The sequence below is a fragment of the Crocodylus siamensis genome, chromosome 2 (assembly GCF_052110815.1).
Source record: "Crocodylus siamensis isolate JL-2025a chromosome 2, ASM5211081v1, whole genome shotgun sequence".
Taxonomy (NCBI): Eukaryota; Metazoa; Chordata; order Crocodylia; family Crocodylidae; genus Crocodylus; species Crocodylus siamensis.
Genome location: NC_143396.1, coordinates 10,158,737 through 10,182,528, shown reverse-complemented (window position 1 = coordinate 10,182,528; position 23,792 = coordinate 10,158,737). Strand labels below are relative to the sequence as shown.

Here is a 23,792-nt window from a genome sequence, read left to right as displayed (position 1 = left end):
TTTTGTGATCCCTGGGAGAAGTTCTCCCTTGCCTGAGATGGTCCCAGCACACGAGTGGCATCAAGAAGGGTCTAGTCACAGACCCAAGGGGAGAGTGGGAAGGGGTTGTCGGTAGGAAACCCATTTACAACATGGCCCCAGCTAACTGGAAAATATGGGACTGTTTAATTCAACGAGGTCTGCACGCAATTAAAATGCAGGGGGCCAGCTTGAAGGGCTGGAGACGATTAACGTCCTACTTTCTTTGGTAACAGCTTGTTAAAACCCAACCGTTTATTTTTATATACGGGTCGCCGGGCAATGAACATTATCAAACCAAACCCCGGGCTAGCCAGGTCTCGAGATGGAAAAGCATCAGCTCGTCTATCAAACCAGCTTTCCTCCTCCCCTCCGAGATCTAGCGCGCCCTTCGCAGCTAAATCAGCCTCTTCGTCACCTTGAAATGATGGAGAATCCAGAGTCCCTGGCTGAAGGGTAAATAATCGGTGCAGTGCGGGGCGTGTTTTTTCACTTAGCCGGGGAACGGTGTCTGGAGCACGGTAGCTAATAGGCATGCAGATCCTTAATATAGTTACAGCAGTCATCAGCATGGTGAGATCCTGGAGCAGTTTCCCTGTCGGAGTCATGAAGGCAGATGGCTTAGACCAGTAGTTTTCAACCTGTGGTCCGGGGTCCCCTGGCGGTCCACCGATTATGTTGAAGGGGTCCGTGAAAGATGACTATGGGCAATCCAAAGTATGTGAACACCCACACCTACCATTCAAAAGGGCCTGCACCTCCCTTTGACATTTTTTAGGGGTCTGCAAATGAAAAAAGGTTGAAAACCACTGGCGCAGCTCATTCTTATGCTAGATCTTGAGCAGGGTCTGAAGGGAGTTATAGGTCCTCGGTGCTTATGGTAGCGGGGGCGGGGGCGGCTCTGATGCTCCAGGAGGTACCTCGCAGTCCTGTGTTCCTAGTAACTATTACCTAAGGGTGCATCTTTCATCCAAGCACCATGCTGACCATTAACGGGCCTTGTGAGGTCATTAAGGAGGGTATCCTGCCATGCAATGAGCTTGCAGAGGACAGTAAGGAAATCCAGATCATGCTCGCCTCCCAGGAGTCTGGCAAAACCAGCCTCTTTGAACAACCTACTGGCAATGATGGTCATGACAACCGGATGTCCCCATCTAGCCCCTTACACTTCCTCGCATTAGTGGTACAGGAATGGGTGGAGCACCTGAGCCTTCCTGAAACCCACCAGGGAAGGATATCAAATGTATGGTCCACTGGAGCGAGGAGTCTTACCTGCTTCAGGGACTCAAAAATGTCCTCAGCTGCTCCTGCCACAGCCCACACTGCATACGGGACCCAGGTGTCCAGGAAAGTGGGGAGCCAGTGCTGATCTCCCGAGGTCCCTTCCAGCCCTAATGTCTATGAAAGCTTTTGAACTACACAGTGGAAAGGGCATTCACCCTTGGCTGGGGATGTGATTTGCCTGCAGTCAGGAACAGGAAAGGGGACCAGAATAGCAGCAGGGTTAGCCCATGTTCGCTAGTTGGACCAGCGCCACAGCTCCGGCAGGGAACGTGGGCTGCCAGCTGATTGAAGACCCCTGCATTAGGGATTCAATGCATTTGGATTCAAATGGGAAAGATGCTCGAAAGGACTCTAGGACATGCAGACCCTGGCGCTGGTGAACAAAGATGGTGCAATTTCCTTCCACCATTGGAAAGGAATTAAAAAAACCCCCAACCCAGCCGCTCCAAAACCATTTACGGACATGCTTCATTGTTCAATGCAATGATGTGGAGACATCCATTTTGTTTCAACTTACAATGGAATAAAACATTTACAGGTTTGGGGGCGTGGGGGGTGTTCTCTTCTTTTCCCTGCCCCTCTTTGCTTCCAGCTGACCAACCGCAGCAACAAACCAAAAGAAAAATAGTTCCAAGGATATTTTTTTTTGCAGGAAACCTGAAAAAATGTCTTTGATGTGGTCCAAAAGCCATTTTAAAAAATCAATTTACTTCCGATGGATCACGTTAGTCTCTTTGTGCCCCAGTCGCCTTCTGTGTGGAGTGGGGGTAACGGCACTTTTCTGGAGTCACGCACGTTATATTTCGGTTTTGCGTGAAATCAGTGAAGCTGTGTAAGATCAGTCATAGGATCCTTGAACAGCTGGGCTGGCAGGGCCCTCGGTGGGGGGGCCACGTCTAGTCCAACCTGCTGCCCAAGGCAGGTTGTGCCCTGTCTAAACCATCCGATACAAGTGCTGGACTATGCACAAACACCCGTCTAGCACAACTGCCAGGCACCTTGCCCCAAACACTGAGATCACCCTGACCTGCCACAGGTAACACAAGGGCTGTCAGCATCCTACCATTCGGACAACGGGAAGATCGCTGTGCAAATGCCAGCATCCTCGCTGAAGCTGCTGCTTGATGTCTAGAGTTGAGAGGAGCTGGCTGCCGACCAGCTCCAATGGCGCCACCATCTCAGCCAAGCGGCAGCCCGTTTTGAGGCACATGGTCTTGCTCTCGAAGCAAGGAAGAGAAAGCAAAGGATGGAGGAGAGCCGTCCCAGCCTGCTGTCTATGCTCCGCTGCAGCAAGACCTGTAACGTCTGCGGGCAGATTGGACTCTTAAGTCACCTCAAAACCCATCCAGGAGCCGGGGGATAGAGATCAACCTCAACTCGATCCCACCGACACCACTGCAAGGACAAAAGTGGTTTGTTAAAATGCGCTGGAGCACATTCGGTCCACAGAAAGGGATCGTGCAAAGCACGTTCTCCTAGCAGCACCATCATTTAGGACCAATTAAAAAGTCTTGTTTCAACCTGAAGCCAAAAGCTCCGTTTCAGCCCTTTTGGAAAATGAACTTTGTCACATTTCCAAAGGACTGCATGTTTTTTAAATGAAAATTTGAAACGTTTTGCTTCAGGAATATCAAGAAATTGCAATTTTTACAAGCCCCTCAACCCCCCATTTTTGGGGCAAACTTGTGTTTTGGACAAATAAATTATTCGTGCAACGTAATTGCACAGCTGTAGCCAATTCACCCTTGCAACCTCCTGGAAGATGCTTAATTGCTGAGGCCATGTAGGCACCTTGGGTATCTGGTCTGTAAAACGTGTTTCATGTTTCTCTGCAGTAGCAGCCTGTAGAGCTTGTTTCTGCAGTCTGGGTAGCAGCAGTCTGGTCTGGTGGGTTCAAATCCAGCTGCTAGTCTGGACGGTTGAAGGCTGCACTTCAGGCCTGTCTCTTGTGGACATCAAGGGCTGATGTCTATGCAAGCAGATTTCAGTGAGGTTATTCCTGTGTAGACCAGCTGAATATCTGGCCATGGGTTGGTGCTACTGGGGCTGGTACTGGTTGCTACTGGTACCGGGGTTGCTTCTGGGGACTCCTCTACCTGCTGAGAACAGGCTTTCCCAGGTGTATTTAATGTCTGTGCATGGGGATATAATACGCTGCCGGGGGGAGCACGGAGGCAGCACAGGTTTGAGGTCTGGGTCTTCTTGAGCAGGCCTGTGGGTCTCTGAGGGAGCTGGGAAATTATAGACGTGTGTGTGTGGTAGCAAGCACCCGACCCCATATTTAAGGCATGCTTGTAATGTAGCTTGGTGAGGCTGGAAGGAGAAGGGGGAGACGTGACTCTTCAGAGATCACCGCCGTAGGGCCTGGGAGATGGATGTGCAAGGCCCGGTGGTGTGGCATTGGGCGATGAGTGACCATAGCCTGGAGCTATGGCCCAGTTGGTTTTGAGAGGAGGGTTTGACGGGGGCAAGACACCAGACCGCAGAAGCGACGAAAGTGCCCATTGGCGCTTTGCTGGGCAAAGCGGGGAAACCGAGGCAGCAGCTGGGGCAGCTTCAGGGGGTGCAGAGGGAGGATGAAGAGCACTTGCTGAACTATTCTGATGCTCGGCAGTCTGCGGCTATAGGAAAATGCCCCATACGTGCCGGGCCTGAGCTTGGAGTCCGTCGGCGGTGAGCCGTAGGCAGAGAGGCGCCGCGTGGGTTAAACCGTTTTGCAGCAAAGGGCCTTTCCCGGCCCCTCCGCCCCTCGATTCCAGCGCCGTAAATCATCCAGACCTTGATGGGGAGATTGCTGCCAACTTGGACAAAGCACTAATTGCTGTGATAGGAGGTTAGTTGCTCTGATTGGGGATTTGGGGTAATGGAAGGCAGGTCTGGGTTTATATAAATGTTATGCCAAGTTAATGCATGAATGGAGATCAGCGCTGCGCGCCTTTATTAGCTCGCTGATTGTGCTGAGCCCGTGCCAGCCGCGCTCGCTGCGCTGAAAGGGAAAGTCGAGGCGGGGAGGAAGGGAAGAGCCCTGGTGGGTTTTACACTAACAATAAAACTCCCTAATGAAGACGGGGAAAAGGTATGAGCATTACTTTCATCCGTGCAAAAGCCGTGCGCACGCGCACGCGCGCACGTGCACGTGCGTCTCTGGGATGGCTCGCACAGATGGGGCCTGCTGTTCAGAGGCGCTTTGTGCTCCTTAGGAGCTGCCAGCTACCGCGAGGAGGAACAAAAAGCTGCTGGAGGGGGACAAAAGAGGCCAATACCACCCAAGATGGAGCTTTCTCAGTGGGGTTAAGCGGCTTCTGTGTCAAGGTTTCAATGGGGTTTTCAGCTGGGGCGGGAGAGAGCCGGGGGTGGTGTCTCTGCAACGCTGCTAAATGCCACGTCCTGGATTGTGGGCAATGCCAGGCCTTGACATCTGGGACGAGGCAAGAAGCAGCGGTGGGGCTGAGGGGCTTGGGGGCAGAGATGGAAAAGGCCTGGTGCATCGTCCGGTCTTGTGCTTCCCATGCGGGAGGGATGCTCACGATCCACTTTCCCTCCGGCTCAGCCTTGACACTGCCCGAGCAGCAGGGCTTCTGTTTCTCATTAGCTGCTCCCTGGTCGAAGAGGAACGGATCCGTTTTCATGCATTCCCCCCCACAAGAAAATAGATTTAAAAACAAACAGAAAATGAATTTTGCTCCTGTTCCCGGCGGCCTTTGTAACCTCCTGGTCCAACTCCAGAGCAGTCTGGGCAGGAGCAGCTGCAAAGAGAAAGTGAAAGCAGCTGAATGAAGCGCCGACAAGGACCTGGGGATATTTGCTGGTGGGTATTTCAAGCCCCAGCGCCCGGAGTCATGTGATTATGGGAGAGGCCTCAGGTTTCACTTACAAGTAAAAACATGTTTAATCTCCGTGGGAGGGGCCGGGGGACATGAAACCCAAAGACTCTCAAATCAGGCCAAGAAAAAGAGCTTGCTCCTAGTTGTTTTTCTTTTAAAAATCTCATACATTTTGGAGGCCCTGACTCATAATTTCTAAATGCTTGGGACTGGAAAGACAGCAGTGTCCCTAAGGGGGAAAGCCGCAGGCAGCAAGCCTGCTCTATGCTTAGGTGCTTTGGCCAGGGAAAAAGAGAAGGGTGTGGTATGCAGGAGATCCCGGATAGTTCATGATCTCCACCGCCCTTGCAAAGAGGAGAGTTTGGGAATGAGCTGGGGTCATGCACAGCTGCTGGGAGTCGCTGCAGTGCTTCAGCTAATGCAAACTGCTGCATGGATCATCCTTGACTCTGCAGCTTGGTGGGTCGCAAACCCCTTGGGCCAGCACTGGAACAGGCACCTGGAGAAGTGGTGGGGTCTCCATCCCCAGACGTTTCCAAGAGCAGGTTGCACAGACCCTTGAGCGGGGGGATGGACTAGATGTGACTGTATGAGCTCAGCTTTCCTACGATCCCACGAGTGATCCAGGTTGTACTGCATGTAACTAGCTAGAAACGGTCGCTGGGTCATTTGTGCCTTGACAAAGCCAGGTCTGGTGTGAGTGCCGGTGTTGGTGGGGTGGAAAGGGGTTGTCAAAGAAAAAAGTCAAGGTCAAAAGTCTACCCAAGTCTAGCAAGTCATTGAGTTAGCCTGGTGAGGAAGCATCAGTTTCTACAACCAATGCTACCAGGTAGGGACGTGGGCAGCATCCTTTCCCCACTACCTTTAGCACCACAGAAGGCAGGAGAAGTTTCCGTAGGGTCATCTAGACATGATCAAACACCAGATTAGCCCCATCTCCTCTTGATTGGTCCTTCACTGGCTGATGAAGCTTTGGTATCTGGCTTGTATCTCTAGCTGCCACGTTGGAGACCTTCTCTTGTCATTGCAGGGAGGGAATCCAGATTGCAGCTCTTTATGCAATACACTTGTGACATGCAAACCATTTCCAGTTGCGGCACAATGTGTGCTCAACATAGACACAAAATCCTACTCCTACGATTACTCTGTGCCGACAATAGCAACCTACTGTTGCTGTTTGCTAACTGAGTTTGCTCCTCCAGCTGGAAGGCTACAGATCATGGGTTTAAATCCCCTTTACCCTACTGGGGCGGGGGGAAGGGTGTATGTATCATGCCACCACCAAAATGAGCTGGGTTGATACTATTCAGTGGAGCATGGAATAGTGCAATGGTGCAATAGTGCAGTAGAGCAATGGTGATATGCGTTCACTCCACTTCCAAGCTGGTCCTGTTGCTATGCCGTTTAATTTGCTGATTTTAAGTCGTTACAGAAATGGTGGGGTTGCACAGATATTTCGGGGCTGGTGGTTGTCTGAGAAGAGAGGCAGCCTACTCTTCCCTTGTGGAAAGACCTACAGTTTCTGCAGATGGATCTTTGGCTCCAGGATTGGACTCTTAAGTCACCTCAAGACCCATCCAGGAGCCATGGTAGAGTTCATTCTCTAATCAAGGGACTGCTGGAGACTGTTCCTTGTGTTTCACTACCCTGCTTAAAATAGATGGATCTCACGTTGGGAACGGAGGCAAGACCCTGTTACTTAGGGGTCTCCGACCTACCTCGTGAGCAGTCATGGTCCCATAGACTGAAATGGCTTGCATGAGCTGTCCATCACCCAGTGGTAACTAGCAAAGTGTACTGGTAGCTTGGGCTGGTATGGGGCAAGAATCATCCTAATCTGATGAGCCCTTGTCTCTGTTGCAGCCTCTGGAGGATACAACAGAATAGGGAAAGGGGATGAACTGCTCACAGTGGCAATCCAACGAGCTGTAGTGAAACCAGAATAGCCCATTGGGTTCACATTTTGGGACCTAACACATGACCCTGGGGGTTGACAATGCCAGCGTACCTAGTAATTAGCAATGTTTTTTATCACGCAGGGTGTGATGAGCTTGTGGAACTCATTGCCACAGGATATTGCAGAGGCTGACAATTTACCCAGGGTCAAAGGGAGATTGGACACATCCAGAGAGGATTGGCTTATCATAGAGGATTAAATGCAATACCTAGGGCTGCGACCTCCACATGAAGCCTTCCCGGGCTTCTGAATGCTGGAAGAGGCAGAGAAAAGGGGCAGGGCATGGACCTGCCATGCTCTTCTCCTCAGCATCCACTCTGTGCCTCTGTGAGAGACAGGCCTCGGGGCTTTCTGGGCCTGGGGCTAGCTCCATAAGGCAACTCTGAAGTTCTGCAGTTTTATCCTTCCTTGCTTCTTGCACTGCTGTAGAAAGAGCTCCAGACAAATGCAACAGTCCACAATGACATTTCTGTCCTTTCAGTGACCACGAGCAATTGTAGGCTGCACCCATTGTTGAATCTCGGATGCATGTCAGGACAGGAGAGGCAAAACACTGTGGGATTGGAAACACAGCAGCATCCTACCAGTGTTGCAGTCAGCATCCTACTGGTATTGAAAGGTAGTACACAGGTGATGCATCTCTTCCAGCTGGGATAAGTCAGCCAGTTCTGGTGTGAAATTAACCTTGAAAGAATCAGGGGTAAAGCTCTACTGGGAGAAACTGCACCAAAACTCTACTGGGAGAAACTACACTGGGTTAGGTTTTGTCCATCTACATCCACCCAATGTGAGCTGTTTGGTAAAGACAACCGTCTCCCCCACTGCCTAGCAATGATGCACCATAATAGCTGCTTATTATGTGAACTACCACGAGATAGTTGTATGTTTATCTGCTCCCGTGCTAGTGTCATCAACAGTCAGATCTGATTTAAAATCCGCTAAGACAAACACCTCTCTCTCTTGAATGGGTTTCGAATTGTCTGTGTCTCCTTTTTCCCCTCTTCTTATGTGAAGGGGAAGGTGTAGACGTTCCTGATTGCCTTCTGCAGCTAGTTCATTATGTGGTATACACCTATCGTCCATGCAGAAGGAACAATTTCAGGGCAAGCCTTTCACAGTAGAAAAGTCAACTGGAACCACAAGATCACAGGGTTGGAAGGGGTCATGTAGTCCTACCATTGCACTTCTCAATTCCCTGCTTCCATGACTCTACGGGGCTGTCCCTTAGCCATTGCATCCTTTTTAAGGGGCTCCAGATTCTTAAAAGATGGGTGGCAGACAGTTGGGTCTAATGTCCATCTGCCATGCAGATGGGTGATGTCTCTCTATTACCCACTGCTAACCCTACTCCCTGGCTGTTTCCATTCATTGTCTCCAGGTTTAGGTTGAGGTGGGAAGTTTTTTGGGGAAGAGACTGTATCACTATGTGCTTCCTACTCAGCATGCCTGAACGGTGAAGAAGTAGCTATAAATCCTAATGATCAGGCATCTTTTGGATAAAACGGGACCATCTCCAACTATATCATCCCAAAGCCTCAGCTGGGGTGATGTAGTTGGGGCTGGTCCTGCTTGGAGCAGGGGGTTGGATTAGATGTGACCTCCTGAGGTCCCTTCCAGCCTTCGTTGTCTGTGATTTTATGATCTTAAGGATGTCTTAGGATTAAGGGGACCTAGTGCTGTTCCATCAATGAACTACAAGCACTTTGGAAAGTGAGACAGGTACGATTATGGGTAATTTATGGCATCATGATGCTAAGTGACTTTGCCAAGCTTATATGGCAGGTCAAATGCCACCTCTAAGAATAGAGCCCTGCTACCCTCAATCCTATGCGGGTAGGCATCCCAAGGGACCTTCTCCTCACTCCCCAAGACTCAGTCACTGGGGCTATGTTCTAGCCATTGGGTTTGTCCTGCAGATCTTCAAAGAGGCTCATCTTTGAATCCAAAATGTGTGCTAGCAGCAAAGCTATCTTCTTTTTGGGGTAAGCGCTATAGCATCTGAACTGCTAGGGTTCATACCTAAGTGAATCCTCACCATGCCCCTGAGGGGTAGGGCAACAGTCTGACCAGAGCTGGGCAATTGTTTCCAACATAGACTCTGTGTGTGTGTGTGTATGTGTGACATTTTAGGATTACAACGTTCATAGATTAATATGTAAATTTGATAGCCATTTGACTGCTTCAGGGGAAGCTGCATAGGTTGACTTTAGGTCACCTTTAAATTATCTAATTGGGCACTCATCACAATTTGGCTGCCACAGTCACAACCTGGGCTCTCTTTGATTCTCCGTTTATGGAGTAGGTGTCCACATTATCCATGAAGTGCCTGGATATGATTCAAGGCAGACCAGATCTTTTTTGACAGGTCAAATCGTGGAGCTGTGTGTGTGTGTGTGTGTGTGTGTGTACACGCGTGCATGTGTGTGTGTGTAAAAATAAGGTATGCCAACACTGCAGCACTTTTCACCTTTGCTATGGTTTTTTCCCATCATTCTGCCTAAAAATAGACCCCGGGAACAACCAAAACAAAGGAAAGAAACTTTTGAAAAACAAGTGGCCATGTTCTGTTCTACATTTCCCTGTGACAAAGCATCTTTCTGGCCTGATGCAACCTGACGTCTCATTGTGAGATTCATTTAAATAGTCAGGGAGGGAAAAAAAAAGAAGAGGAAAGCTCAACATGGACCTCAAACAACTCATTTCTGAGTTGAACAAATGCTGCTTCGTTGTTTTTGGAACTGCCGGAGAGTGGAAAAGTCCATTACTTGCACAGTCCTAATGATTGCCCCAGTTTTACGGCTCAGGGGAAAACCCAGAGCAGAGAGACCCAATAATTTGCCCTGTAGCAGGGCCTGGCTTTGAACCTGGAGCCACCCATCCAAGGGATGAACGACAAGCGCGCACGCGTGTTGCCAACCATGTCAACCTTCAGCTTCCAAGCTGAGCGCCTTCCCGCCGCTTGCCTTGCTTCTGTCTGGTCAGCGGAGGGAATAAATAGCTTTTCCCAAGTCCCCCTGTGCCATCTCCAGCCAGCGGGGAGTTCAAGTTACATTTCTCTCTTTCTATATATGTATTTTGTCCCAGAAAAAAAACAAAACAAAACCCTGATCTTGAGAATTTTTGAAACCTGTTAATCATTTCCATCCAGCACGCTAACTCAGACTAATAATAATAATCATATCGATGGCTGCGGGACATTTACTTTGGCCTCGGCCGTGGCAGGGACGCTCCGAATTTTGGCTGAGCTGGTTCAGCACATAGGGGAATGTTCCGTTCAGCCGCCTTGACGGGACCTCTCTAATGAAGAGTGGATGAAAGAGGGGGAGTGAGAGAGAGAAAAAGAGAGGGCTTCTACTTCTCCCCCCTCCCAGCTTATATTTCCCCTCGCACACACTTTGCAAACCAAATGTGGGAACAGCAAGTCAGATTTTCCTCAAATAAAACAGCCCGACCGCATGTAACATGAAACTGCAAGCTAATTACATGTGAAAGGCTACTAGGTCAATATTGCCTTGTTAACCTTGTCAGGCTGATGAGGTCAGGAAAGCTACTGTCGGCCTCAGGGGTCTGGAGGGGGGAAAGGAGGGGGGCCGTGAGTTGTCCCTGCCGCGGTTCCCGCTTTGTGCTTCATCTCCAGGCTGCAGACTGAAATCTGTGTGTTGCTACTCTCAGGGCACGTCTACACGAGACGCTTACTGTGCAGTAGCCCAATAATGCAGCGCAGTAGCGTGCCGGTCAAAAACCGTGTTAATACGGTACCCTGCAGTGCTATTAGGCTACTGTGCAGTATGCGTGAAAAAAATCCATGTGCCGGTGCTGCTGCACAGTAGTGCAAATTACTGTGCATTGAATTAGTACCTGGTTAACCAAGTACTAAACTTAATGCGCATTAATTAGAGTGCATTCATGAATGTGTAGACCTGCTCTCAGCTTCCCAGCTACCTGCCTAGGCCTTCCCTGCCTCTTCTAGGATGTTTTAAGACTAAGGGGCCTCAGAGTGGACATAATTACGTAAGCAGGGTGTCTTCTGGTTTGTAACTGATGCAGGGGACACTGGTGGGGTAGGCTTCCCAGTCTCTGTGGAAGCAGTGGGCAGGCGACTGTACTTGCCCCTGGGGCTTCTTGAATGAATTCACCTAAGGAACAGGATTTCTTGGGGTGAACTCTTTTCTTGCATCAGCTGCGTAGCTGGGATTAAAGTTAGACAAGCTTTCAAATGCAAGACATCCTTCATCCGGTTTTGGTTGGGGAGGAGAGAAGAAGCTGAGGGAACTGGGCTGATTGAGTCTGGAGAAGAGAAGACCGAGGGGGATTGAAGAGCAGCCGTCACCTCCCTGCAGGGGGGCTGCAAAGAGGATGGAGCTGGGCTGGTCTCAGTGGGGGCAGACGACAGGACAAGGAGCAATGGGCTCAAGCTGCAGCAAGGGAAGCTGAGGTTGGATATTAGGAAAAACTTTCTTCTGAGGAGGGTGGTGAAGCACTGGAACAAGCTCCCCAGAGAGGTGGTGGAGTCCACATCCTTGGAGGTGTTTAAGCCCCGGGTAGACAAAGCCTTGGCTGGGATGATGTAGCTGGGGCTGGTCCTGCTTGGAGCAGGGGGTTGGACTAGATGTGACCTCCTGAGGTCCCTCCAGCCTTCATTGTCTAGGACTCTATCTCTGGACCATCACTGCTACCACATCACTATGATGCTACCTATGGAACCAGGGCACTTTCGGAGGAAAACCCAATCCCATCTTTCCCAGACGCTCAATGCTGCCCTGTGATTGTTCTTTCCTTGCAAGAAGGTTTTTTGCTCACTCGCTTTATCCCTACCAGTCCCATGATGCACCGTAGCACAGAAGAAAGCAGAGACCACATGCACACGATCCCTGGGCATTTCACTGCCATCAGGCCTTTGATGTCCCCCCCCCCCGACCTCTGCAGGGAAAATTCACTGTTGTAGCAGCTTCAGATAAGAAGGATTCAAATAAATATGGAAGGTCCTCTGATCATCAGCTATTGCTTGACATAGTGTGACATTTCCTGCTTCTTCTTTTGCACTTCCACGGGTTTGGATGTGCTCTGTAGGACATGAGTTTTACTTTGAAATGTGGAAATGTGTGTCAGTGTTATTGGGATAGCGGGGCTGTGGACCCAAGGATGTCTGGCCTTTGGAGATGGGTGGGAGAGGGGTAGAGGTCATTGGGGAGGCCCACTGGCTTGGATTTTCTTGCTGAAGCCATTAGTGATAAAACAGGTAAGCATTCACTTCACTGTCCATTAGGTGTCTGTGTCACTGTTACATTGAGCAAGAGGGGAGAATTTGCACCCCTTGATACTGTTTCAGCCTCTTTGCAAACTCAAGCAGGCTCTGCTACCTCTGCTTACCCTTTTTCAGTGGTATCATCGCACTCAGAAAGAACAGGAGCATTAAAAGAGGAGGGGGTTTGAGGGTGGCAAAGCCTGTAAAGCACGTGCAAAATCCTCAGGCACGTAAATGTTGCTCCAGAAAACAGGTGTCAGATTCTTTTCATGCCGAGTGTGATCAGAAACTCAATGTCTAAATAGCTCTTGGTTAGTTTAAAGGAAAGAGCCCAAGAGAGTGCGAGTGCACCGTGTGCGTGCGTGCACATGTGTGTACGTGGGTGTCCTCTGTAAGTCTGCAGTGACCATGAAAACAAAGGGGGTTGGACGTGCTGTGGGATTAATTGCAGCAACGCATCAAGAAATCCAGCTCCAAGGGGATGCATCTTGCTTTCTGTTGCAACCTGTGCCTCTTTCACCGGTGGTGCAAAAGCGGCTGAGGCCATGCCCCGTCTTCCTCAAGCTTGGAGCCCTGGCATGCCTGGGCATTCAGCAACCCATTGAAGATGCAGAATAACCCAGATGTCCGTGTCCCAGTGCCCAGTCCTGCTGCTCTGAACACTTTATATGGCCCTCTTAACAGAGGCTGTTGATCCTGCATCAGCCTCGTTGGCCTTCTTCAGACCCCTGGATAAGGCAATCATGGAAGACAGTCATCCTTCATGGCGAGGGATTGCTGAAGACGATATGGCCCACAGTCTTCAACAAATCCCCTGGCGTGTGCAGACATGGGGCTTTTCCAATAATGCTTTACAAGATGCTCATGGCTTCCAATCAAACGAGAAGTGGTCGCTAGTCTTGGGGGCCGGGCTCGTAGTCTTTTATTGCCTCTGTCTCCAGCTCTGCTTTCCTCCAGCAGGTCAGCACGAGCGAGGTAATCCAGGGCCAGGCTTTTGGGGGAACTGCATGGCAGGCCTCAGTGGGTACTGGCATCTCACCTGTCTCAGATGCAGGCTCCTTGCTTAGCTGGGTGCTCCTGGACTTGACTGCACTGACCCCGATCTTCCAAAGGGACGTGTTCCCTTGTATTTCCCACACCGCCTCTGCTCTCATTTCTTTAATTGCTCAGCTGCGTGGGGTAGGTCTGGTCTGCTGGGGCTGTCCACACTGAGCTAGCAGTAAGCTGCCTACCTTGGCCCCTGGGAGCAGCACAGACCTCCGCACGCAGCTGCCTGTTTTTGCCCAGGTTCTCCAGTGCGGTTCTGCAGGTTGTTCCCAGCGCTGCCAGTAGCAGGGCTGACTAGCTACCATGGACCCAGGCATGGCAGTGAGTGCATGGATTAGCATCTTACTGCCATGGTATAACTTTGGTATAACATTGGTATAACATGGCATAACAATGGAATAACAGTGGTATAACATGGTATAGCATAGGTGTAATAGTGGTATAACAGTGGTATAACATGGTATAGCATAGGTGTAATAGTGGTATAACAGTGGTATAATGTGGTATAAGATTGTATAATATGGTTTAACAGTGGTATAATGTGGTATAACAGTGGAATAACAATGGTATAACATTGGTTTAATATGGTATAATGTTGGTCCAATGGGGGAAGAACATTGGACTCAAGCTCCAAGACTCAGCACAGACCTTGCCTTTTTTGCACAGTGCCCCCAGCGTGTGGTTTAAACCAGTGCCAATACAGATCCATGGGGAAAAGCAGCAATAGCTCTGACTTAATGTGAACTGGGGACCCATTTCACCTGCACTGAAGTGAAGCAGCCCCCTCTCAGCTGGCCCACGGTTAGACACTCCTGCGGAGGCACGTAGGATGCAACAGGAAAGTGCAACGACTATCCCTGGTTGATCCCGTGTGTCTGCTCTTATTCCACAACAAGGTGGCCTTGCTTCTCTATGGCTTCACCCACTTTCAGAGCGATCGAAGCTCTGAGGGAGAGATGCTTCCTTAGGGAGCAGGAGCAGGAGCAGGAATTTGCTGGCGGGCACGTATGCCAGTGTTTCAGCCATCTCTTCCTGTTTTCAGTGAGTGAAGCTAAACCACAAAGTATCCCCAAGCGAAAGGAATTGAGGTTTCTGCTCCATTTCCCCTCCATTCAGCTGCACTGAGGTCAGGAAGGCATTTTCCCCCAGTCACATTGGTCCGGATGTGCATTAGCTTATTTTAATGCGCATTAAAGCATCACTTAAAAACCATGTGTTTTAGTTAATGCACATTAAGACAGGCTAATGTGCATTTTCCTAGTATCTCACAGTGGAGGTACTAGATTTAATGCACATTAACTAAAGCATGTTAATGCACATGTAAACGCACCCAAGAAGGCCTCTCTGGAGCAGATCTTCCATTGGCCCCTCCCTTGCAGAGGCAAGTCCCAAGCAGGGTTTAAAACATCATTAACCCCATTGAGCCCCCATGTACTCTTGTAAAAGATAGTGTCAGGTAGGTCCATAATGGAAGCGTGCCCATCCATGCCATGAATGCGGGGCAGGAGAAGAAAACATTGGTCTTGATCCTTAACTCTTTGGTCTCTTTGCAATGGGGCTATTAGAGATGCTATGCTGGTCTCTCTCTGTCACTTGGGTCGGTTCAGGTCTGCATGGCTTCCAGACAGGACTTCAGCCATGGTCGCCAACCTCTTGGCCTACGTGGGGGCAAGATGGATAGTGCCACCCATGGGACATATGGCCCAAGCCCTTAGAATTCAAACCTGGGACTTAGCAGAGGGACACTGATATCCTTGCTCTGACACAGACATCCTTGTGTGACCTTGTGCAAGTCCATTGATGCTTCCCTTCCCCAGCTGGATGCTGGGAGTAATAGCCCTGCTCTATCCTCTGTGGAGGTGGGGAGGATTAATAGAGCCTGGAGACTCCTCAGGTTCTTCTCCCACCTGTTGGCAGGGAGCTCCCTTTGGCGGTGACTCAGTTTCCCCTGCTGTAGGACAGTGCTGTTCCCCCACCTTTTGCAAAGCCATCTCCCTGTGCTGGTTGGTGACTGTGCCTCTCTTTACCGTGGTGCTGCCTGGGTCTGTTTTTGAAGCTGCCTGAACATTTGTCTCTCTGAGCGACGGCTGTAAGGCTGGAGGGGAACGCCTGAGGGAAGCTGAAACTTCAGGTTTATAGCAACCCCACCCTCCAAAACTAGCAAAAAATGAGCTCCAGACCAGGTGGGGACCTGCTCCAGGTCTCCCTCAGTGTGGGGAGAGCTGAGACATACAATGAAGAGCAGCAAAGACTGGGGTTCTAGTCCCAGCTCTTCCACTGTCTCACTTGGTATCCTTGGTCACCTCATCTATCTGTCACAGAAGCACTTTGAGGCTGTTTGCACAACGCCCAGCACAGTGGGGACCTCAGCCTTGCCTGGGGCTTCTAGGTGCTCCTCTGATGCAACCCATATCGAGCTGTTTCACTTGGGAGGCTCCAGACCATCAGCGCAGCACGTGCCTGGCCAGCTGGAAAGTAAGGTGGCGCAGACAGGATGGTAGATGGCTTTGTGGTTGCAGCAAAAATAAACCAGCCCATCAAACAGTCATTGCCTGAGAGCCCTGCTGTCCAGGAAAGACGGCTTGCTGCTGCTGCTGGGGAATAGGCAAACGCCTCGTTCTCAGAGGTTATCTTTCGTAGACTTTCATAGACATTAGGGCTGGAAGGGACCTCGGGAGATCATCGAGGACCACGTTCGTTCTGGTCGTGCCTGCAGGTCTGCTCAGAGCAGGGGCCCATCATGCCTGCTGCTGTACAAGTCCAGAGGGGCTGGGATGGACTCAGCTAATAACTGCTTCCCCTTTGACCAAGCAGCAGCGTGCAGCAGAAGCGTGCGACACACGAGCCGTGCAAACAAGGTCAGAAGCTGATTCGTTTCACGGTTTTTCTGTACCGAGCCCCAGTGCAATGGGGAAATGTCCATGGGGTGCAGAAACTCCACCCAGTAAAGCTTCTGGTCGCTTTTTCTCTGGAAAAAAATAGGTGGTTTTTTTCATATGTGAGATGCCCTTCACCATCTGCATCCCCCTTCTCAAAATCCTAGATCCTCCCGTCCCATGTTTCCATCCTCGACAGTTTTTCATGGGTGTCTGGCATGGTTCAGACAGGGCCCATCCTGCCTTGAGTGGGGGGCTGGGCTAGATGTGACCATCCGTGGGCCGTGCCAGCTTGGTTTTGCTATCACACTCTGCAACTGTGTGAGAGTCCAGTGGCAAGAAGAAATGGCCTGTGCATTTTCTTTATGCTTGTGGAGCTCATGACTGTCAGGGGCAGACACAAAGGCGCTCACCCAGATGCAGCGGGAAGGGCTGCAACCTCCCAGCTTTGGAAATACCACAGGAAGAGCTGAGTCTTTTCTTCTTTCCAGCCCAGCCAGGATCGGGAAGTACCTGAATACTCGTGAGTCCCCTTCTCCTGAGATGCTGACCTCCCATTCGAGCTGATCACACCTCAAATCAGGTCCTCACCAGACATGGGTCTTTCGAAGGTCCACGTGCTGAGATAGTCTGGATCCCCTTGCAGAGAGCTTGGGCCAGGGGGTTGCTCCATCAATGACAGTAGCATCCACGTCCATGTATTTCTGGGACCCTTGTTAGGACGAGCGCACCCAGCACCCACAGCCATCTCTTGTTTCTTTCCCCCAAAGCCTTCTGGGGAGGCCCAAGCAGAAGGATCCACCGCAACAAGGGCTGGAAAAGCCAGAGCTAAGTGAATAATTGGCCGTGAATAGTGTAGTCAGCACATTGAAGCTCTTCTCCTTGCAAATTGCATTTCCCCCGACTGAGTCTCCGAATAGTTTCACCCAATATTCCTGCAATTATGTGATTTTTTTGATACCGGAGCTGGCTTGGTTACTTTTGATTGGTTGAGTGTAACGTTACAGGCGTGGGTTCGCCTGATGGGGGACAGGGTGGGGGAGGATGAACTTGTGCTTCGGATGCTGGGATGGGACTCTCTGGCTCTAGGGTCCACTTCCAGATAGCCCAGGCCACTTTAGCCTCCGTGAAAAAAAATCCAGCCTCAGAGCAGGCGCTGTATTATGATGGGCCCTGATTCAACTGGGATTATCCCAGATTGATAGTGGATCCCTTTAAAAAAAAAAGGGGGGGCCTTGGACAATGTTTTCTAATTTCAGTCCCACAAATGTTCCTGCTGACAAATGGAAAGTGAATGCAATTAAAATAGATTTTTTTTTTTAATGCAAATTGAAAATTTTCAGAAACCCCCCCCCCCACACAAAACCCATCCTGATGGGATCAACTTTAACTCTGATAGCAACACAGCCATGCAGAGAAGGACCCCTGCCCAAGGCACGCACCCGGCACCGTGTCAGACGGGAGGAGGGAGGTTCTTTTGTTGTCATCGCAGCTCCTTTGTTCCCGAAATGAGAATGAAAATCCAGCAGGAGTTCAAATTCTGTGGTTTGGTGCAAGATGCCAGAGGAATGGGAAAAATGGCACGGAGAGAAAACCCTGCTCCACTGAGAAAACAATAATAAAGAGACTTCATCCGAATGGAATGGGCAGAAGCCTGGGGACCGCTCTACGCCGGGCTGCCGTGTGCCCTCCAAAGGTTAACGGCGGGTGATGAATATGTTTCTGGGAAGCCCGCACGGCCCACAGCACTGAATCAACCATGTCCTGCCAAGCAGGAGCTGTCTCTGGAAGAACAGCGAGGCTGTGGAAACCAGACAGCAAAGCAGCATGTGTGTAGCTGGGTTTCACCCTGAGGTTGGCTCCAGATGCCCAGGTCTTGAGAAGAGTCATCGAATCTCAGTCTGAACATGGCTGGGATGATGTAGCTGGGGCTCGCCCTGCTTGGAGCAGGGGGGTGGACTAGATGTGACCCCCTGAGGTCCCTTTCTGCCCTCGTTTTGTTATGATTTTATGATTTGATAGCAGACTTCAACTCCCTGCAGGGGGCTGCAAAGAGGATAGTTTCATAGTTTCATAGTTTCTAGGGTCCGAAGGGACCTGACCCCCTGCCATGGCAGGAAAGAGTACTGGGGTCAAATGACCCCAGCAAGGTGTACATCTAGCCTCCTCTTAAGGACCCGCAGGATGGAGTTGGGCTGTTCTCAGTGGGGGCAGATGACAGGACAAGGGGCAATGGGCTCAAGTTGAGGTTGGATATTAGGAAAAACTTTCTCACTAGGAGGGTAATAAAAGCACTAGAACAGGCTCCCCAGAGAGGTTGTCGCATCTCCGTCCTTGGAGGTTTTGAAGATCCAGGTAGACAAAGCCTTGGCTGGGATGATGTAGTTGGGGCTGGTCCTGCTTGGAGCAGGGGGTTACACTAGATGTGCCCTCCGGAGGTCCTTTGCAACCTTCATTGTCTATGATTGTGAGACATGGTGCTTCCAAGAGGATGACACACGCAAAAGATGACAAGGCTTCAAGGTCCTTCTCAAACTACATTAGCAGCTCGGTTAGGGGGTCACTAACACCCCCCTTCCTGGCTGATTTCCATCCATGCAGCATGATCCACAAAGGACTTGTTGAGATCTTTCAAGGGAAACACAGGCTGGAGACGCAGGAGTTGTGGACAGGGTGGATGAAGGGCTGGCCATGTGCCGGCTCCTTTGTATGGTGGCAATGCCTTTTGACTCCTCTGCGCGGGGCACTGTGAGCCCACACCGCACAGCGTAGTGTCTGCCCCAAAGAGCTGCCACCCTGGCAGAGAGCGGGGCCTTGCAGGAGGGCATCCAGAGGATAGGAAATGAGAAAGAAACACCTTTCTGGACTGGCTTATATCTGAGTACTCATTGCATGGAAGCACCTGGGGTGATGGGACGACAGGATTCAGGCTCTCCTCACTCCTTGGATTTGAAAGTGTTCTGAAGGATTTGCTCTGTTTTCTCCTGGTCACCAGTGACCGTTCACATGTGAATGTCCTTTGCTGAGCCAAGACGGGCTCCCGCGGGGACAGCATCGGCATTCTCCCCCCACCTCTGTCTCTGTCCCCTGCTGTGACTTCAAGCAAGTCACTTAGGAGAGCACTTTGGACAGTAGCTCCTTTTTTGGGGGTGTCCAGCTTGAGACGTGTGGGAACCCGGTGCCCCCATTAAGGGGTTAGTCTAGGAAAGTTTGGCTGTACCCCACCTCATGCCTTTCTTCCCAGCTTGTAAAAGAGGAAGGGTAATGGCATTGATTGGAAAGTCCCTTGCAGTACACCATGACCCAGGACCCTTTTACCTAGTCTGTAAAAGAGGAAGGGTAATGGCATTGATTGGAAAGTCCCTTGCAGTACACCATGACCCAGGACCCTTTTACCTAGTCTGTAAAAGAGGAAGGGTAATGGCATTGATTGGAAAGTGCCTTGAGATACACCATGACCCAGGGCCGTAGGGCCAAGCATGCAGTGTGTATGGTGCTGTACAAAATGGCTGAAAACCAGGCTGTGTCCTGACGAGCTCCTGTGTGAAGCAGATGAAGGAGAGCAGAACAGAAGCCGGTACTGCATGCCGGAGATGGGAAAGCAAGGAAGCAATGAAACCCAGTGACTTCCCCAAGGCCAAGGAGGAAACTTGGGGTGCAGACACACAACGCCTTTATTGCACAGTAAATCAGCTTCACTCCCTGGTGAAAGTGGAGTGGACACACTGCCCCAGTGGGAAATCTCCAGAGTCAATTCATCCCTAGCAATTGTGCTGTGTGTCCACTTTAGCACGGGGACTCAAGCTGCACATCCAGACACCGCACACCCGCTTTCCAGTAAGGGTGAGAGCAGCCAAGGAGCCAAGCACTTTGTAGCTTGGCTGTTCCCCCCGCCTGCCCAGCCAGTAGCTTCTGGCGTAGGATCCCTGCATGAGCCAGTAACGTCCTGAGCGGAGGTGCGGGGGCAGCTCCTACCCAGATGCTTCACCCACCACCGCCTCCTCCATTTATGCCTTCCTGGCTCAAGTTTATTAGCAGCATTTTTAGCAGCTGTTGGCAAAAGACATTGTTTGTCAATGGGAACGAGAGGCGAAGCCTGGCTTTAATTTAGAGCCCGACTCCAAGGCAGCTGTGCCTCCGGGTACAGTAGGCAGGCGCTGGTGAGGCTGCGTGCTCCGAGCCAGCCGCACAGCGCGGAGGGCCGGGGAGGTCTGCTTGCAATTTTCATTTTCCCCAAAGAATGCGCTTTCAAGGTAATTGCGAGTGCATATAAAAGGCCAGATCCAGCCTAGACAGGCCACGGCAGGGCTGCACCAGCCAGGGGACCCGTCTCCACCTTTGGCTTTAATTGCATATTGTGGTAATGGAGTGTTTGGATGGCTTCCCCCCTGCCCTCCCTTCCCCTGAAGGGTTATAGCTTGTGAAAAATCACAGTGGGATGCCATGGGAATCTGGCCCATTTTCAGGCCCAGATGCCAGTCCCCGCTGCTCCATAAATACCTGTTGCAAAGTAAATTATGGGGCAGATTTGCTCAAGAGGCAGTTTGAGACGGTTCCCACCTTAGCGGCATTTCCCGTGCCCCGGACTTGACCGTGGGGAGACGAGGAGGAAGAGGATGAAAGACATGTAATTAAAAGACCGGAATATGAAATGACCATGGGGCCCTTCCCCCTTTCTCCCTGCCATTTCTCCTCCATTTGCTTTTCGAGGTGGGATTCAGGCCCCATCGTGATCGGAGAACAGCAGAGACCATTGGGTTGTCCAAGGGCAAAGGGACGGGGATGGCAAACTTGCTACTGAGTGCGGATACAAGCAACCCACTTCCCTATCCCTTATACCCAAACAGACTTTCACAGTTTCATATGAAACTATGAAACTCCAGCTGCCAAGTCACCAGGGCATTTTCTCATAGGAGACTACTCATTCCTCCTCCTACCACGGTCCGTCGTCCCGTGGGGGCAGTTCTGGATCTTACCATCTCCCTCTAAATGCCAAATTTGCAATGCCGTTGTCACTAGTACGGTCTCACCTGCAAACACCTGTCCCGGGGCTCGGCTCTGTGTAATCCCCTTAAGACACAGGGTATGGCTTGACGATCCACACAGGCATATAGACTTGGGAAACTGAGGCAGGGGGCAGAGGGGTGACTTGCCTAGGGTCACACACTGGGACAGTGGCAGGGAGCAGGATGGGACAGTGCCTTGTATTTTACCCTCATGGTCGTTTAAGAAATGAACTTCAAGAAAAAGGGGGAGAGGTTTGTTTTCTTGTTAATTTGGGCACCGCTTTCAAATGTGGCTCAGTGTCTTATGAGCCGGAAGCCAATTTTTGGAGCGGAGCGAGGCAGCGAAGGAGCTGAAGTGCTGCCGACCCTCAGGCGCTGGAAGGCCGGATCCTCAAAGGTATTTAGATACCTGAATACCCCAGATAACAGGGTTGGGGCTCCTAAATCACTTAGCGGCTTCTGGAAATGCTCCCAAAGGGCCTAGCATTCGAACCTGTCATGAACCTGTCTTTACTGCTCTTCGATTCATGCTGCTGTTTCGGGGAAAAAAGAAACCCCGAGAGGTTGCATTCCTGGGAGATCCTGCAAAAGCAAAGCATCTCTGGTGCCGTATTTGCACTGCGATATCTCCGCTTCCTCCTCCTCTGCCATGTTCTGGCTTCCCAAATACTCTCCCTAGCTCCCCTGTGCCTAACCAGGCTGCTGTCCTGACAGGTTTTTGAGGCTTCTTTGACCAAAATCCCACTTCAATCCACCCTTCCTTGCTCCAGCAAAGAATTCCTCCCCCACCCACTCTTTCTGCTCCATTTTATATCGTTGCCATGCCCTGACATGACCCTCGTTAATTTAAGTGTAAAAAACATTTGTCTGAAGAAAAGAGTTCCTCTGGCTTTTTTCACCTTTTCTCTCCAAGCCTCTGTTTCTGGCCTAATCATTTTTTATGAGTGAAGTGATTTCTAGTCACTAATTTGCGAGCACCATTCATTATTTCCATGTCGGGGTTTTATGGGTGGGGCGGATAAACAACTAACATTTGTTGCTGCATTTTCCAGCAGTCCCCATTAAGCCCGGGTTTCTCTTTTCCTCCGGCGGCTGGCTTCCGTTTGTCTTGTGTCCTGTGGCCATGTGAAATGACCCTTTAGGTTGCTGACCATGCTCCATGCTTTTCTTGAAGGGGCTGTTTCTCCAGCTTTCTTTCCAAAAGTAATGGGGAAAGGAGCCAAATTTGACCACCCTGAGCCCTATTTCTTACATTTATGCACACAACTGGATATTGTTGCTGTGTCTTGTGATGCTGCTCTTATATTTTGACCCCTCTTCTGCTAAGCAGTGATGGAGAGGCAGGGCTTGGCAGGTCCACTTCCTGGTGAAGGAGAGATCTGCGAGACTGGCTGTGGGTATATTCTTGGTCTTAAGGCAAGCAATAGCCCTGGCAGTTATACTGTGTTATGAGGTGTTATATATGATTTTGCCATAGCCCCATGGGATGCTGTAAGATCCTTTTGAGGGTACCATGCCTTATGAGTACATTTTGGGTACGTCTACACGAGATGCATTAATGCGCATTAGCCTAATTTCATGCGCATTAAAGGCATGTGTCTACATGTGCACACCCTTAATGTGCATTACAAATGGCGAATTTAGGCGAATCACACCTAAATGTGATCCCTGCAAATGCAGGGATCAAATTCAGGCTTGATTAGTTAAAACATCAATGCACGTGTAGCTGTGACTGTTGATGTGCAAACAACGATGCGTGCATCAGAGATTTTTTAGTAGGAACTGGTAGTGTTGAAAATATTCAGACCCGTTGCATCACACTAAGGTCTTTGCAACAGAAGAATTGATCTAGTGTGATGTTCTGTAGTCCCAAGATGAGTGAAAGCAAAGAGCTGGTTTTCTGATGGGTGGCCTGAGTCCAAAAAGCTGGAGAACCATTGCTACAGGACACTTTCTTCTCTCCCGTCAGCAACAACTCCCCATTCCTACAAGCAGTTTTCCCTCTGAAATGGCTCTTAGTTGGGTCAAATTCTCTAGCTGCTTGCACAGCCTGGTCTCCAGAAGCTGCCTCTGCAGAGAACCTTATATCTGCAGAAACCAACACCACAGCAAGTCTCCCCCGGCGTCGAAGCTTGCTCACATGCTTCACAGGAAAAGCTGGAGGACAATGAAATGCTGCGAGACAATGGCATTGAGACCAGGGTAGGATGGAGGCAACCCCTAAAAGCAGGAGGTGCTGAATGGCCAGCACATCATCAAAGCTGTGCAGAAGTCCCAGCTGTCACAGGCAACTGGAGGACTCATTCTCTACAGCCTTGGTTCCTCGGTAGAGACTTTCGACAACCCAAGCACCTTTCTCTTTGCAATTGCATAGTGGCAAGTAGAGGATTATAGCCTTCAGGCATTACTCACCTGACAGGCATTTGAATCGCCCACCTTAGAGGTGTGTCTCATTAGGAGGCCTTCCCTACCCAGGAGCACTGTTTGGAAACTGAGTCAGAATGCCCCTCTCTCCATAGTGTGTAAACTGGGGTC

The 23,792-nt window shown here is 50.4% G+C and overlaps 1 protein-coding gene across 5 annotated transcripts in view; it reads left to right on the top strand.

Moving 5' to 3' along the window:
* The window catches only part of LOC149869862 (uncharacterized), a 61,039-nt gene that overhangs the window by 10,528 nt on the left and 26,719 nt on the right, over positions 1–23,792 (top strand). Inside the window, exon 1 of one of the 5 annotated variants that reach the window (XM_090035139.1) lies at positions 317–474. The exons of 1 other annotated variant lie outside the window; for it this stretch is intronic. In XM_090035139.1, coding sequence (XP_089891265.1) covers positions 344–474 — 131 coding nt within the window. In that variant the 5' untranslated portion in view covers positions 317–343. Of the gene's footprint in view, positions 1–316; positions 475–3,968; positions 4,136–21,437; positions 21,655–23,792 lie in introns of those variants that run through there. 3 more of the 5 variants (XR_016440643.1, XR_016440644.1, XR_016440645.1) reach the window with 3 other exon arrangements.